Source organism: Lagenorhynchus albirostris, chromosome 12, assembly GCF_949774975.1.
Source record: "Lagenorhynchus albirostris chromosome 12, mLagAlb1.1, whole genome shotgun sequence".
Classification (NCBI taxonomy): Eukaryota; Metazoa; Chordata; class Mammalia; order Artiodactyla; family Delphinidae; genus Lagenorhynchus; species Lagenorhynchus albirostris.
In genome coordinates this window covers 42,347,162-42,365,089 of record NC_083106.1, presented here as the reverse complement: position 1 = coordinate 42,365,089, position 17,928 = coordinate 42,347,162, and the positions used below count along the sequence as shown (strand labels likewise).

General features: G+C 33.7%; 1 protein-coding gene across 2 annotated transcripts in view; it reads right to left on the bottom strand.

Moving 5' to 3' along the window:
* Positions 1-600: 600 nt before the first annotated feature.
* The window catches only part of GOPC (golgi associated PDZ and coiled-coil motif containing), a 42,304-nt gene continuing 24,976 nt past the window's right edge, over positions 601-17,928 (bottom strand). Inside the window, exons 3-9 of one of the 2 annotated variants that reach the window (XM_060167822.1) lie at positions 16,918-16,941; positions 13,106-13,281; positions 11,959-12,124; positions 9,489-9,584; positions 8,661-8,825; positions 6,363-6,543; positions 601-3,656 (exon numbers count right to left, since the gene is read on the bottom strand). In XM_060167822.1, coding sequence (XP_060023805.1) covers positions 3,526-3,656; positions 6,363-6,543; positions 8,661-8,825; positions 9,489-9,584; positions 11,959-12,124; positions 13,106-13,281; positions 16,918-16,941 — 939 coding nt within the window. In that variant the 3' untranslated portion in view covers positions 601-3,525. The remainder of the gene's footprint in view (positions 3,657-6,362; positions 6,544-8,660; positions 8,826-9,488; positions 9,585-11,958; positions 12,125-13,105; positions 13,282-16,917; positions 16,942-17,928) is intronic. The other variant, XM_060167823.1, reaches the window with a different exon arrangement.

Sequence of the window (17,928 nt, the reverse complement as noted above, 5' to 3'; positions counted from 1 at the left end):
GGTTTACATTAATTAATACTTAGAGTAAAATACCATTTGTGAGTTTTTCCTCCTGATTGACCTCAGATACCCTTGATAAAGAAAAAGCATTCCTACACATTCTACACCTAGTTCTTAGGTTGACTATAAATGACCACACGTACAACTTCTGAGGCAAACAAACTGAACGTTTATAGATATTTCTAAAATTATTTTATATACAATTTGGGAACTTCTAAATCATATATGCTTAGATGATAAAATGGATAAATACCTTCTTACATAGTATCTAATAGGATTTGTTTTCTAATTTTTATCAAAGCTATCCTCAAAGGCAACATTCGCCATCAATATTTGTAACATAAAACTCACCCAGGGAGACTAGAGTTTTTGCATCTGCTACGATTCAACAGAAAACTGGTCCCACAGCTGCTCTGGCAGCTTCTTCCAACCAATATGCTTTTAACTAATTCAGATTAAATAGTTCCTAAAATCAAACAGTTAATTCCTACTAAAAAAAACTGTTCCACCATAGTAACTAGGTTCAGCCTTTGCATGGACTTTATGACTTGCTGGTACAAATAACAGAAGCTACTAGAAATAAATAATAAATAAAATATATAACATGAAAGAATTGCAAAATGTTTATTTTTTTAATGCGATTAATACCATTTTAATGTAGGAGAGGCCATCTTTATTTACAGGCTAATAAAAAAATACTAAATTCAACACAACTAGATATAATACATTTGTCAAAAATCCTATAGATTTGAGGCTGACCCTATGTGGAAGACTGGATAGGTGGGATAGTGATTACGTAATAAGGATGTCAGAAATGTGCAACTTACACATGAATCAATATACTGTTTCTAAACATGAAAACAAAATAAGTCCACGGTGGGGGGAACAGAACCAGCACCAATGACAAGCTGGGCTAACTTTTGACAACTGTTCAGCTAAAACCATTCAGTTATATTACCAAGGATCAAAAAACTGTCATCTCTTTTCAATCTATTTTAACAAGTCTCATAACCCAAATGTTGTCTGCCATCATATTCACAACAGACACTTAGAATTTTAGAAGTTAAATGTAAATATATACACACATACATACAACCCTCACATTCTTGAAAATTTTTTCTCAGCTATTCTGTTTGTGTGTGCATATGTATATTTTTCTTTTTCCTTTTTAATTTAATGGTTTTGCAACAGTTCTCTCCTTATCTGTTTGGTTTTGTCCTTGAAACTCGTTATGAGTTTCTTTCCTGTAAACGTGAAAACATAAAAACTGTTTCTCATTCAGTCCTTTGGGAAAAGTCTGTAATTCTTAGTTCATCCCCCAAAGACTATATATTCTAAAATGAACTTTTAACTGAGTACTTTCTAAACACCTGATGGGAATCTCATAGTAGCATCTGAGCAACAGTGCTCTCACATAGGCCTGCAAAAGCAAGGTGAGGCAGGAATGAAATGGGAACTGACCTTTGCAATTTTAAACTACCTGGGAAATTTTTCATTCTGCTTATCACCCCAAGAAAGTTTGTATCACAACCATCTCATACAGTTCTTCATATCACATGGCGTCCTCACAGAAATGCCAATTCAAGGCTCTAAAGAAAAAACGCTTTATAGACACATTAGTTCTTGAAAATCAAAAGGTGTTACCTAATATTTCCTAAGGAATCAGTCTTAGTGGTAAAGGATACTCTCTGAAAAAGTGCCATGGCCATCCCATCCCAGGCTGTGTTTTAAAAAGGTAAAATAACATGGTTTCAAGTCAAAACAAAAAGTTTTCAGATACGTGACAATGGAAATTTTTTTGACTAAATGAATACACTGGCTAAAATCCAGTTTGCAGATCTCATGTCATGCATGGGGGCATGTGTTGGAGCAGGGGATGCATAAGGAGAAGACTTTTTTTCTTTTAAGAGGCCTAGCCTACCAGGAGCAAACGATAACATGTAGCTTGCTTATTCAGTTATACAATTAAATACTAGCTTCTGCTTAGAGGCAACGCTATGCTACAAGGTATTTTAATATCAGTAACCATATATACTATGAAGTGCATTTCTATTACAAATTAACATGGTGATATACAGATGAACAAAACCACCCAAAACAAACCATAAATGAGCAACAGTTAAAACATAAAATTTATAAATAGCAAAACCACCAAATAAAGTATATACATTTTATAGATTTACCTATGAACAAATATACAGTGCATCTAGGAAAGATAAAAGAACATGTTTTATATCCCATAACATTTGAATATTAGAAAGAGATACTGATAATACTATAAAAGCCTTCTCCCAATCAATACTGCCTTCAACGTATGTCCTTTAAAACAATGATATTGGCAAAACTATCATCTCTTTAAATGCAATATTTTCACTTTCCCCTGCCCAGTACAGTGGCCTGCGGAACAGTAAATAAGAGAGCAGGCACTCCATGCTTATTCCTGGGATAAGCGAAGTAGCAATCTAGTTTGCATATGAAAAGCACTTTAGTCAAACAAACACAAACAAGAAAAGCCAACCAAAACAATTACCATTTCAAAACAGGTTCACCTTATCTTACCCTCCAGTGCCTCAGCTTTTTGGATGACTGGCAAATCAGTTAGGTACTTTCAGAGAAAACTGCTTTTGAATGTATCTCATTGACATGGTAATAAATTTGAGCTTTTACTGACAGAAAAGATGTATCTTTAAGTGCCAGGACTATCACAAGACAAACATTATGAACAACTCAAAATGTATAAAACTGTCTTTCGCGGATTCCAGAAAAACAGCATTTGTGACTAAACATTAATAACGTAATACTCCAATACCATGCACACAAGATCAACATAATTGAGAACAGATATTTTACACTCATCTGCATTTCTTCTAAAAACCTAAAATGTACAATGTACAATAACTTTTCTGAAACTATTTCTAGTGCAGCATTGATTGATAACGGATTGCTTAAAGAAAACTATTTTGTACTGAATGAATAACACTGAAAAGCAAACTCATAATAAATGATCATTAAGAACTGATTTAGATATCAGGAAGCACATTAAGTTAAAAAAAAAAATTAAGTCAAGCCTACATTTCTGCTATTCAAGTTCTGTCCTTTGAAACACCACACTTAACATTCTGGAATATACAGTATGAATTCATTTATTCTCTTATATTTAAAGGCTATTTCTTAAAAACATTCCAGTTAGCACTGTCCTTCTACTAAATGGAAAAGGAATCAAATAAAACAGTAGTGCTTCATTTAGTACTTAAGAGCCTACTACTATCCTTTTGGGAAACACATGCTTTGGTGCTTTACAATTTTAAGAAAATCAAAATTACTTTACATGCAATAGCCAATTATGGTATACCACAGAAAATAGGGAGTTTTATGCATTTAGAATTGTTCACGTGAAGCCCTGAGGTACCCGCCTTTCATTTAGGCAACAGCCTCCCTTGATCTTGTACAGTCTTTGTCACCGTCTTCCCTAGTGCCCCAAATTCAGAATAGTCTGATTAACAATCTTGTCTGGAGATAGTCAGTTTAATAAGATTTTTTATGATACAGACTGTGCAGATCATCTAATTTAGAAGCACCATCTTCGAGTGGAGTTTCACTTGAAGTTCCTAGGTCTCCATTTTCATGTCCATCAGTTACTGCTTTCTTATTAAATCCTGAAAGAAAGAGAAAAAATCCAGATACTTTCTAGTTAAAAAAAAAAACTCATACTTTTATTGAGCTATAACAAAGGAATGCCCACTGTAATTAATAATAATATGGAGCAAATAATGGGACCCTAGATTAATCAAGTCAGCAATCTCTGACAAAGGAATTCTTCCTTCTTATAGCAGATATCAAACACTGTACAGATTTTTTAATATTATCTATTGGACCTATCTAAAAATTATATAAAATTTCCTACCAAATTTTCTATGAAACTTAGAACTGACACACACAATCCCAAAATTCAGTAAGTTCTACTCACACAAATACCTGTTGAACTGTAAACTGTATTTTTCTTTTACATTTTGCTTTCACATTATTTAACTTCAGTTCACTGAGGCACATACTAGTTTACCATTACATCTAATTTGTCCAATGTCCAGATAAAATTTAAAACTAATTTTGGTCAATCTACAAATAGTACACATTTTGAGTCACATTTTAAGTGGTTTGCAATTTACACAGGTGATAGAGAACCTTTTAGCCTCAGCTGCAAAAAGCAAGGGACAAGACCTCTAATCCTGACAAAAAATAGAAGAAAGGGTGAAAGACAACAAAAGCAAAGGAAAAGTAGCTCAACAGCGCAAGGTTTTGACATAGTGTCACAATCGTTTTGTTCAAGATGCACGGGGAGAACGATTGCTACTGCTGTCTTTGTATAGATAATTCACAACATATAGATTTACCAAAAGGGCAACAGTTCATCAGTTCACTATAAAACTCTATGCCAGCAGTTCTCAAACTTTTTGGTCTCAGGATGCCTTTACACTCTTAATAAGTACTGAGAATTGCAAAGAGCTTTTGTTCATGTGGGTTATTAATGTTATGTGAGGTACTGATGTTTACCATATTAGTGATTAAAACTGAGAAATCTAAAAAAAATTTATTACTTTATTAAAAATGATAATAAACTCCATAAATGTTAACATAAATAACATATTTGTTTAGTGAAAATAATTCTACTTTCCAAAAAATTTAGTCAGAAGAATATCATTATTTTACAGTTTTGCAAATATCCTTAATGTCTGGCTTTACAGAAGATAGCTGGATTCTCATATTTGCTTCTACTCAATGAGTTACAAGTATATGAAGAAAGTTCACTCTCACACAGATATATAGATAGAAGATGGAAGAGTAACTCAGCTTTTTCAGATAACTGTCAATATTCTTCTTTGATCGTATACCAAAATTTTACAGTATAGAATCTAAAACCATATCAATGAACTTTCACACTCTGCTACATTAAAATCATTTGTCTATCTTGCACTTTGAATGGCTCTTTTACCCATGCAGGATTTAGTAACATCATGCACTGGTCATTTGAAAAATATCAGATCACTGAGTTACGTAGCAATTGCAAAAGCTGACACATTTCATTTTACTATATCAAAAAAAATCACAGTCATTAATATCACCACCAGTCTTATTAGAAAAGTTCTTTAAGTGTCCGGAAGCTGTTGAGCTCATGGTGGTTGATGCGTGTTTTACAAAATTCTAATTTTCACTTGAAAGCTCACGTTTTATCACTGGCAATAAATAGTCAGTTGTTCTCTTTGAAGTGATGGATTCACTTTGTTCATTTTAAAGAAAATGGCTGCCAAATAGTCTGAACAACCATAATTTGTCGGTCATTCTTTCAAGTAAAAATTGTCATGCTGTCATCCATGAAAAAAATGACTAGTTCAGCTAGCAAATTAATCACTTAAGTACTTTTCCTCAAGACCAGTATCTCTGTTCAGCATACACTCAGTAATACAATGCATACTTCCCATTTCATCACACAGAATATTAAAAAGTCATATATTCAAGATTTAATAAAATTAGCAGTTTTTACTATTTCATCAAGGATATTCTTAAGAGAAGCTGGCATTTTCTTCTTCTTCATTCTGAGTGGATGGCAAGGAAGAACACAGTGATCACTAGTAAAGTGGTACTACTGCTTTGACTCGCACTAAAGTATCAATAGTTTTACCCCCATTGCTTTTGTACCATCAGTGCAAATATCAACACAGCAAAAAAAGACAAACAATGCCTTAGTGTTATTATGAAAAGTTTTGACCTCAAGAACCCCCTGAAAGGTCTCAGGGTCCCACAAAGATCCATGTATCACAATTTAAGAACCACTGCTCCATGTAAAAGAAAGTGCTAGAATTTTTCTTTAAAATATGTATAAATGATAGCAAAGGAACTAAACCAAAAATCCTCAAGATCACATATCCTGATTCTATTAATAACAATCATAACAGTCTAATCACTTATTCATATTTAGCCTGTAAAATCATTGCATTATGAGAGAAGAATGCACATTACAACAGCAAGATGACATTAAGATGTATCTACTCTAAAAGGCATGTTGGTCTTTGTTTCAGAGTCTAGAAAACTTGAATTTTATTTATTTTTCAAGGATCAGTTATAGTTTAGTAATTGGTCACGTACTTGTCCAAGATGACTCTAGAAGAACTTACATGTAAATAAAATTTTGGTGTAGTTACTGGTGTACAATAAAACTATAATTTAGCAAGGGAAAGCTATCTATTTTGTTAATGATGGTTTCCCCATCATTAAAACAGTGTTACTAAAGAACAGCTAAGGCTTTTATATTTTTAAAGTTTATTAATAATAAATACATTAATTATAACTTTTAGAGTAATTTTTACCTTGTAACACTTTGATTTCCCCACTCGTGTCTTTGCAACTAGCACCAGGATTACTACTTCCCTCTAACTCATCAAGGTACAAACGGTAACGATGTCCACTCTCATCTTCATATTCCACATTTTCATCATCAGAATCCACTTCAGGAGCCACATAAACTACTTCAAATTCAATCTCTCCTCTCTAAAATGGGGAAAGAAAATGAGGAAACCAAGTTACTGTAATTATAATTTTAAAAGATTTCCAAATTCTTTGTGGTGAGAAGTAGTAGTTGGACCTCAGATGTATCTCCTTTCAAGACAACAAATAATGAAATTTTAGAATCTCAAGAGGTAAAAGTAATTTCCTTTTAATATTACAGATTTTTCTACTGATCAAAATATTTTTGTTAACAGACCTAAAAAGGATGTTTATTCAAGTTACAGAATTTTGGAACAAATGTTCAGTTTAAAAGTCATTTTGCCATTTTATACTTTCCATAATAGCAATTCAGCAAATCCATCTAAATAGTCAGATATTAAAGTTGCACCTAAGGGTACCACACAAACTTTTCTCTAATTCAAGAAACCTCTACACAATGATTTGTTTCTTACTGAATAGGTCTTGAGCCTTTCCTTAACTTTCACCGAGTGCCAAAGTGTTAAGGTATTCTGTTCAGCAGTAATAGTAATTACTGTATTTATTGTACAAAATTACTATCTTTCAATCCTCAGAATAACATTATTATAGTCCCTTGTACATGAATGAGAAACCTGAGTTAGTCCTGGAGAGAGCAGGTAACTCTCTCAATAAGATGAACAAGTAAAACAGAAAAAGAGAAATTTGACTCCAAAGTCCTTGCTCTTTCTACTATACTAGACTAAATGTGCAGTATTTATATTGTAATTCTTTAATAACAACTTTATGTTCAGGTAAAAAGTTACAGATTATTTCATGTTAAAAAAATTACAAGCTACAATTGTCATTTAATAAGAGACTACAATCACTATTCCCAAGTCTGGTATTTATAATTCTCTGAAAATTATAGCCTGCCTTTGCTCAAAAGAAAGCATGCCATTTTTTTTTTTTTTTATTGCTACTCACTAAGTTAGTCTCTGCTGCTCCTCTTTCCCAGCAGTTTAAGGTTATACTTCAGAATTTTAACATGCGCTTAGTGTTTCCGTACAACTTTGTATCTCATGAACTGCATCTCATGAACTGACTGTTTACATCTCCTTTACCACAGCTGCTGTTCATCTCACTCTTACGCTACTGGATGACAGCCAAGTCGGGCTGAGAAAACACCAACTTAAAGAGACTAGCACTGCATTCTTAGGCAATGCTTTAAAAATACCATTTGGGGGGAGATGGTAAATGCAGTGGTCTTCAGTAAAGTTCTCTAGATGACAGAATCAGGTCTGTGGGTAGCTGTCATGAAGAAACAGATTTTGCGCTTAATATGAGGAAGAACTTTCTAAAAATCAGCAACGTACAACAATGAAATGGACTGTTTTATCACCAACAAGTCCTCCCTTTAATACAATTATTTAATTAGTGATATTGTAGATATTTATGCATCTCGTAAAGTTAAACTAAACGAGCTATAAATTCACTTTCAAGTCTGAGATTCAATTCTACCCTGGCATACTATGCTGATGATCCAACACCTCCAAATATCTCAATGTACTAACCAACACCTCTCTAATTCCCTCAACCTTATTCTTGAAGGAAAAAAACAAAACAAAACAAAACAAAAAAACATTGTAAGTGCTCTGGATAACAAATATGACTCCTGGATGTAACTCTCAACTCTTTATATGTTCTGCAACCTTAAGCAAATCATTTAATTTCTAAGAAGCATAGTTCACTCATTTTAAATAAGAGGGTTGGGCTAAATGATTTCTAAGGACCCTTGAGTGCCAACATTTATGACTGTAAAATCAATCCACTTCTAACATTGTTTTTTCTATAGTACTTTATATTTGTATAGCGTTTTAGTCATTAATAATGTTTTGCCTTCTAAGAGCCAAGTCCTGTTCTGAACACTTTATATGTATTAACATACTTAATCCTTACAGCTCTCAGATGAGGACACTGCAGCATAAAGGACTTTAAGTAACTTGCTCAAAACTATACAGCTGTGAAGAAGAGCAAATCTTTTTCAGTAAATCTGGCTGAATGTCTTCTATAATAGGGAACTAGTATCTATATATATATACACTTTACTACTTGAGAAACCTCCTAGGGAAGTACAAAATATTCAACAGATTCAAAAAGGAACAATCAACAGATCCAATTTTAGTTACATAAAGGGTACTTACCTGCTGGGAAAGAATGGTTACAGCTTCTTTATGCTTTGTGTCCCTTAGGTTAACTCCATTAACAGCCAGAATAGCATCTCCAACATGTAGCCCTCCACATCTATCAGCAGGTTGCCCTGGATGAATCTCAGAAATGAGGATTGGAACACCATGTTCCTTTCCACCCTAACCGAAAAAAGCAGTAAATTAGTTTACCTTTGCATAGTCACAGACTATTCTACTGATATTTTCCTAAGAACATTTCAGTAAGCACCTATACTATCTCTTATTATAAATACTGAGTGAGATTCTATTTGCTATTATATTTAGGTAATGGTAAATCAAATTATTATGAATATCAAAGTTACTTCTAAATAAAACGATTAATAATATACATGTGCTTTTTAAAACGCATTCCAGAGCCAAAAAACGAAGAACCCTAAAAAAACCAAAAAAACAACAATTAGCTGCTCTCGTAAATAAATAAATAAATATATTTTATGTATTAGTAGTCCACAGCACTATTAGATTTTATCAAATCTGAGTCACTATGAACGGTAAGACAAACCATTATTTTATGTTCCACAAAAATAATTATAAGATGAATCTCAATTTCACAGATGTTAAAATGTGAAAAAATATGCAACACAAAGTGGATGAAATGCAATGTTTGGTACATTCCACCTTCTAGCTTTTAATCATAATTGTGTGTGTGTTGTTACCCATGGGGATAAATTTAGTTATTTAGAAAATATATTCAGAATACTTTATTTCCCAATGATGTCCAACAAAGGAGCATGATAATACTAGACAACTGTAGAAAAGAAGACTGGAAGCACTACTTCTTACTGTAATTGAAATGCCAAGGCCTTCATGATCTTCCTTAAGGAGGAGAACTTTTCTAATTGGACCAACACCTTGGCTTTTCTTTAAAGAGTCTTGATCCTTATTGAAGGAAAAAAAGAAGAAAAATTAGTACTACTTAAATAATATACCATATAGAATAAACCCATACTATCATAACTTGCTTTTAGCAATCTTTATTAGTTGCCTGTAATGGATACACAGTATAGTGTTAAGAAAGTAATTAATAAATAGATAAAATGGGAAAGCAAAAATAGTTCCTCTGTTAACACGGTGAAATACAGATGATTTTCTCACGCTCTTATTAACTTCTTTAATACATCTGGTACATCTCTTTTTAAATTGTAGGACATTACAAAAGAAATCACTGCCAGGAACTGATAAACAAATATCTTCAAGAAATGAAAGGAGGTAACTTTATCTTAACTGGAAAAATGCCTTAAAGATCTATATCCATTTTAACTGATTTGTAGAACTGAAAAACATAATGCCAACTGGATCATTAATTACTTTTTCATTTCTTTGCGTTCTGGAGTCTACCTCTTAACTAAAGGACCTTGTTCCATTAATAATTCTTTCTCTGGTACCTTTACTCTTTCCCTCTCTCTACAAGCTCCTTCCCTAATTCAGCACATGAAAAAACTCCAGGTCTCATCCAGCTTTAAAATACTGACCATGTACAAACACAAAACAACACAGATAAAAACCCTTCAATCACCCACTGTCTTCTTTACCTACTATCCTCCCTCCATCTTTCCTTAACCGGCACACACAGTTAATCCTAACTGTAGTTATTTCCTTGCCTCCTACATTCAGTACTCCAACCACTGTAATTAGGGTTTTGCCCCCACTTGCTCCAATGAATCTGTCTTCTCTACAGTCACTGGTAACGAATGTGGCTACTTCCAATGAATACATTTGTTAGTCACTGCCCTTCTGAACCTTGCAGAAACTTGATACTGTTCACTATCCCCTCCTTGAAACCTTCTCTTTTCTTTGGTATCTATTACACTAGTGCTTTCCTAGATGGCCTATATCTGATAGCTCCACCTCAGGCTCCTTCCTTTGGTGATCCATTTCCGTCCCTCACTCCATAAAAGTCTCCTTTCATCTTTTTACTTTCTATATATTTTCCCTGGGTGACTTAATCAATTCCATGGTTCAAAGGATGATTTACCTAATAATCTTCAACTCAGAATTCTCTCTAGAATTCCAGAGCCATATATCTAATTGGATATAACTTGGCTGTCCAACTGGCACCTCAAACACTACATGTCTAAAACTGATCTCATCATCTTTCTGCCAAAATCTTCCTTTCCCTCTATTTGCTTTATCAATGCATGCCATCTCACACAGCCGCCCAAACCAAAAACCCACATTCCCTTCTCACTCACCTAATTAACCAAAAGCAGTTAGTCACCAGATCCTCTTGATTGTACTTCTCTCAAACCTGTCCTTCCTCTAACCACTTTCTCCTTATTTTATTATCTTTCTAAATGTAACTCTCCGACTTCAATTAGGCCCTCTTCCAATATATCCTCTTCACTATACCAAAGTAATTGTCAAACAAATATTAAATCTTATTAGTCCACTATTTTATTGAAAAACCTCATGATTATCAGGTTAAGGTTCAAATTCCTTTATTTAGCATAAAATAACATTTATGATCTGGCCACTGCCTAGAAGTTAATGGGGACCAACAGTGTCCCAAAGTAGACAATGGCATAAGTGCTTATTGCAATCGCCACTCCTCTCCCACCAACTAGACATACATATCAATTTTTCTTGCAATAATCTTTTCAGAGGCAACAAATAATTTTACTATTCAAGGTCAGGCTTTATGTGTTACTAAGATATGTGATCCACTGGGTAGGAGTTAGATATGATTTTATTATATTAAGGTTTCTATCATTAGGCTGCTGTTGTAGTGAAATTTAATAAATTTTTATCCAAGTAGAAAGAAAACCTCCTGTACAGTGGTGGCTACAGAAGCAGACAATTGGACACAGACCTCAAATTCCATCTTAATGCAAGACCAAACAGTTATAAATGTTAATTCAGAAACTACAAACAAACCTAGTTACTAAAAGTCCCCTGTAAAGAACTATCCAAAAATATTTGCCAATTTATCAATGGGATCACACGCTCTCTGCTTAGCTTAAAATATTTGTAAACATGCCTAATCAAGATTCAGGAAAATTCTGAAATATGAGCCAAAGCAACATGCATTTGCTAGCAATAGTTCACTGTCTTCAGAAATATCATTTTTGGGCATTAGTAAATCTGTAAAGAGCTATATGGGTTGCTGAAACTTTAAATATGTTCCTATTTTAAATAAGTTTAATTCACTTTTAAATAAAGGTTTTAAATACTAGTAGAATTTTTTTAAATGCAAAGGACTTGTGATTAGAGAAAGGGCAAGGCTGAGTGAGAAACAGCAGAAAAGCAAACATACATGGCCTGGTGGTGCATGCATTGGTCGCTTCAGGTCATTACGCCCTCTACAGGCTCTGATAACAGTTTTGTGACGATGCAAATGTATTTCAGCTTCCAACTGGTTCCAAAGCTTATCATGAGCAGGTCCCTTCATATCTCGTCCTAGTAATTGTATTTGTTGGACCCTTCATATTGGGAAAAGAATTCAGTTAGTTTTTTATTATACATACTATAGAAAGAATTCAGAAGAATTACTGAACACAAGTAGTTTTTGCGTAAATCTAATTCAGTAATAAAACTAATACTCAGGAACCTCCTGATGTGTCTCAGATTTAGAGACATGAAAATTCTGAAAGAGACAGGTGTCTTCAAGGGAAAATCAGTTTAAAAAAAAAAGAATGATTGAGACCTTCTTTAGTCACATACTTAATTCATATACATCTTAGAAACAATTTACTAATGTCAATTAACATGTTTCATGTCTTGCATGCAATCACACTAGTCTTTAGGTGAGGCTAACTGTACAAAACATTTTTTCCAATGAGAGTATCTTTTTACAAAATGATTATTTCTTTAAATGTGGTAAAATTAGAAAATGTGCACTTCAAGATGATATAAATTATTTTTATTTGTTCCACATCAGTCCTTAATATGACATTAGAACAATAAGCTGAAAATTATTTAGTAATAATAATGAATCACCAAAGTTTGTGAATAATTTACCATAAAAAATTAATACAAGCAGAACTCTGTATTATTATGATAAAACCACTGTCATTCCAACATGTTTTTGAGGGGCAAGAAAGACTGGGTTTCAATGATCACAGAAAGAATTCCTACGGAAGTCCTGCCGTACATGGGAACATCATCTGTTATGGTGTCAAGGCAGGAAATGGTAAAAAGTGCAGCTCTAAGAGTTGTTAGCATTTCACAGTAATTTACTAACAGTGTGTGTGTGTGTAAACCGGAAATACTTATTTAGTATGGCTAAATAAATTTGCAATATGTTATGCTATCAATATTAAGTTAACAGTAAGCTACAGTCAATGATAAAATCACTCTTAGGACAAAGATTAATATTTCATTTACCAAAAGAGATAAGAGTCAACCTCTTTAACTATGCAGTTGGTCACCTAAGAGCACAGGGGTACTCATTTTCCACGTACCTCCCTGCCAGTTCCTTATCCAAGTACTTGGCAGCTAGTCTTGCCCCATAAACTTCAGCCTGGAGAACAGCTATATGTCTACGAAGGGCTTCATTCTCTTTTCTCAGCAACTTCACTTCAGCTTCAAGTTGAGCTTCTTTCATTTTCTCTTTTTTGTTTGCTTCAAGCTCTCTTTCCTATTGCAATTTTTTTATAAAAAATAACGCAATGAATACACTTTTAAGACTCTTTAGCAATAGACCATGTTCCTTAAAATACACAAAAGCACACAATCTATGACACCAACAATGAAAGCATATGATAAAAATTACCACTTCATTTCTATAAAATGGAACACAAAGATTTGGATCCAGTTTTTTTTAAACTAGTACCAGAAGGTGTTGGAACCACTTCTAGGTAAGATAATAACATGGCTTGGGGCACCCTGATCCTGAGGATACCAAGATTAGTAGCCTTCTCTAAGCTCATGTTATCACACACTAATAGTAATGGCTTCAATGGATAATTAAATCTACTCCCTACTTCCTAAAAATGACTCTAAAACTAGACCAAAGTAATCACTCTGGTGGTTGTGCCCAAACATTTAATGAACTTTAATGCAGCAATTCTATAAACAGGTCAAAGCCATTCAGTGACGCAGAGATACATTCTATGACCAATTTATCTTACAACATTATAAGAAACTGACAATGCTTAAATTAGAACAGATATTCCAATTCTTTTAAAACATTTTATGGTCACGGAGAAATGCTGGTAACAACTGCATTAAAATATTTACACATTAAAAAATGTCTACACAGAGAAGAGACTTGTGGTTGCCAAGTGGGAGGGAGGGAGAGGGATGGAATGGGAGTTTGGGGTTAGTAGATGCAAACTATCATGTACAGGATGGATAAACAACAAGGTCCTACTGTAGAGCACAGGGAACTATATCCAATCTCCTGGGATAAACCATAATGGAAAAGAATATTAAAAAAGAAGATATATTTGTGTATAACTGAGTCACTTTGCTGTACAGCAGAAATTAGCACATTGTAAATTAACTATACTTCAATTAAAAAAATATGGCTTATGGTAAAAAATATCTATAGCATAGATATCTATAGTATAGTATCTATGTATATATATCTATGGTATATCTATGGTATAGATTATCACTGAACTTTGGGATCTGGATCATCTATTTGTCCATATGTTAAAGTGACTGAAGAACTGTTTTCTGAGGAAAAATACTGGCCTCACTTGCCTACTATGAGGTTGGATGGATATTCATTTTTACTCTCAAAAAAGGATGCCATCCTATGCTCCACTTGGTAGATAACCCATATATATGAATTTATAGGTGTTAGCCAGAGAATATAACTTTAAGATCTTTGCCATCAAATTTTTATCACCAGCTCAAATGTCAGAGAAATAATTCTCAATATACCTTCAAAGTATAAAGTACAGTGTACCTATACATCAAGGGTTACAAATGTAAATACCTTTGGAATTCAAGCACAGAACAGATAGGCAGGTACAAGACAAAGTGGAGGGGAAAACAGAAGGTACAAAATCCTGCCTAAAGGGAGTCAAATTCAAATTCACACACACACACACACACACACACACACACACACACACACACACACACACACAGACTGTGTGGCAAAATAAAACCCTTCTGAGAGTTGGACAAAAGATCTTTTAAGTGTTATTTTTGGATCAAGAGAACCATCCCAAATTTGAGTGGAAGTGTTTTTACTGACTTAGAGAACTGCTTTTACTGACTCACTATGTACAGAATCTATAAATCCTGTGAAAATTCAGTTATATTTATTGATGAGATGTGGATGACACTGTTCACTACACCATGTCCCCTTCAGGAGATTTAAATAAAGATCTACATCTCAGCACAAGAAGAATGTTTCTATTCAGTGAATGGCAAATGATATTGTTTCTAATGTATGAGTAGTGACTATTATAATTATTTCCCTTTTTATCGTGAATATTAAGCTGAGAAACAAATGTAAGCAAACTTTTAACAATTAATGGAATGTATTTGGTAGTAATTTCAATGTCTGCTTTGATCTACTGTTTTGACAACAGCATATCAATATATGACATATTTAAACATCAATATATGATATACTCAAATACAAGGCAGTGAGTACCACAATCGTAAAAACAGTAACAAAAAAAAATACAAACTAAAATGAATGACAACTACCAAATGTTGAATATATTTATCACTTCCTTGATTAAAATATCTGTCATTATATATGTGATAAACAAAAGGAAGATTAGCATGCTTTTTCAACTTGTGTAAAAAAACAAATATAACCATTAGAACACAATTTGTAGATTTAAAAAAAATTATTTTATTTTATTTTACTTTTTTTGGCTGCACCCCACAGCCTGTGGGATCTCAGTGCCCCGATCAGATATTGAACCCATACCCCCCGCACTGGAAGCACGGAGTCTTAACCACTGGGCCGCCAGGGAAGTCCCTAGATTTTTTTTTTTTTTTAATCTGAAGAACTAATAATCTAGAATCCTCTTTTTACAACAACTTTGGAATTCTTAACATCTCAATTTACTTCAGAATCTCTTTCCTAAAAGGGCAGGTATCAGTTACAAAACCTCAGTTTGGACAAGATGAACAAAAATCTTTTTTTATGACATTTACTGAGGTTAATGCTGTTTGTTTCATAAAATGAGTTCCTAGAGACCAAGAATTTTTTATTTACGGGCTAAATAAATTTTATGTTGAGGATTATCTACTTACACTTTAATGAGCTATTTATATAATATTTATGAAATCTGAGAAACATATTAAGACACTACTTTGCTTTAATGATTTAAACCCCTAATGAATCTGACAAACTTGCAGACCTGAAATTAACAGATGCAAGCAAGAATAGGACTAAGAACACTGAAATTAATCACTTTTAGATTTTTTTTGTTCCCCGGTACGCGGGCCTCTCACTGTTGTGGCCTCTCCCGTTGCGGAGCACAGACTCCAGACGCGCAGGCTCAGCGGCCATGGCTCACGGGCCCAGCCGCTCTGTGGCATGTGGGATATTCCCGGACCGGGGCAGGAACCCGTGTCCCCTGCATCGGCAGGCGGACTCTCAACCACTGCGCCACCAGGGAAGCCCTCACTTTTAGATTTAAAGGAAAAAACCTTTTTGTTTTAGTTAACCTGTTCATCATTAGGTAACAACAAAGAAGTTAATTTTGTATTCCGATATCCAAACAGTATATTTTCAAAAGAAGAAATGTCATATGACAATTTAGAACCTGATTAGGTTGAAGTAGTGGGAAAAATATTAAGAATTTATATATTGTTATTTTCCAAAATAAAAAGGGTTTCAAAATTCAGTTGTTTCAAAGGCCACACAATTATTCTCAAGACTGATGAAAAGTTATAACACATGCAGTGGATAAATAAGAAACCAACATGCACATTCTTTCTCTGGGAATAAATTCAAACAGAAAAGGAGGAAAGAGCTAGGCCTGCATAAGGAAAATCAATTGTTCTTTTGAAGTAGCCTATGAGCAAGTTACAAAGCTCAGAAGTTGTCAAACGCTGATGGGTTCTGCAAATAATGGCAACAAATCACAAACAAAAGAAAAATCTTTTAACAACACAAGGTGCGAAAAGAGCAATGGGCTACTCGCTGAACTTTTCACGTATTGGCACATTAAAAAATTACCATCGTTAATATCACTTTCAAATACATACAAAGTGACAACATGTACTATGCAAATAAAGCACTAAGAACATTTCAGCGTAACATATTAAAGCAAAACAGAAATGGCATACTTACCAGCTCCTCCACAGAGGGGACAGACTTAAGATATAAGAAAAAAGTTTTATAATTAGAAAAACGTCAAACAAATGAATTTATTTAGTGGTACAATCATTACAAGGAAAATTCCCATATGTTGAATATCACTTGGGTAAAGTTCATTAGAACAAATATATTTGCAAATCCATAAGCAATAGTAACTGCACAGGATTAGATTAAAAATGTTTGTTTTATCGAAATTAGTTAACACACCTGGTTCAGTGCCTTTCCACTACAGCACCATGTTTCAAATCTAATGTTAAAATGTCAGGTGAATCCTTTTCTAGTGAAATTGTACATTGTTTCTCAATGTTAGTATCAAACATTCCAAAGAAGCAGTTATGAATCTGACTCATTTCAGTTAAATAAAACAACACTAATAATTTATATTTATAGAATTTCAGAATTTAAAAGGACTTTAGGAGAATGTAAATATTCATTTAAATAAATTCTAACATATCCTTATTAGAAACTAACCAATTAAACAGAATTAACTGAAAACGAGTAAAACTTTGAACTGTATTACTCTCATCATCAACATCATTTCATCTTCTGCCTCTCCCAAGCTTTATCTGTCTTATTTACTGCTGTATCCCCTATAGTTAACAAAGTGCCTGGTACATAGTACACAATACATATGAGGTTAAACAGAAATGAGACTTTAAAAAAATTCTATTTCAGCAACCTACATTGATTAAGAGGGCAATAGTTAATCATGGAACATTTACACAATGAACATTATGCAAACATGACAAAGCACTCAGTGGCAGGGAAGATACTTATATTAAGAGCAAAAGAAAAAATGTGCCACCGGTTGGCACCCCATTCCATTTTCCTCTTCTTCCTTATTAACAGAACTCCAATTTTACTGGAGGTGGTCATGTGACCAACTAAGGGAATGACATGCAGCTAGGGGTAGCCAGTGAGACAGCTAAATGATTGGCAAAAAGCTGACGAGGATTCCGTGAAAAGGTCTTTAAAGAAAACTAA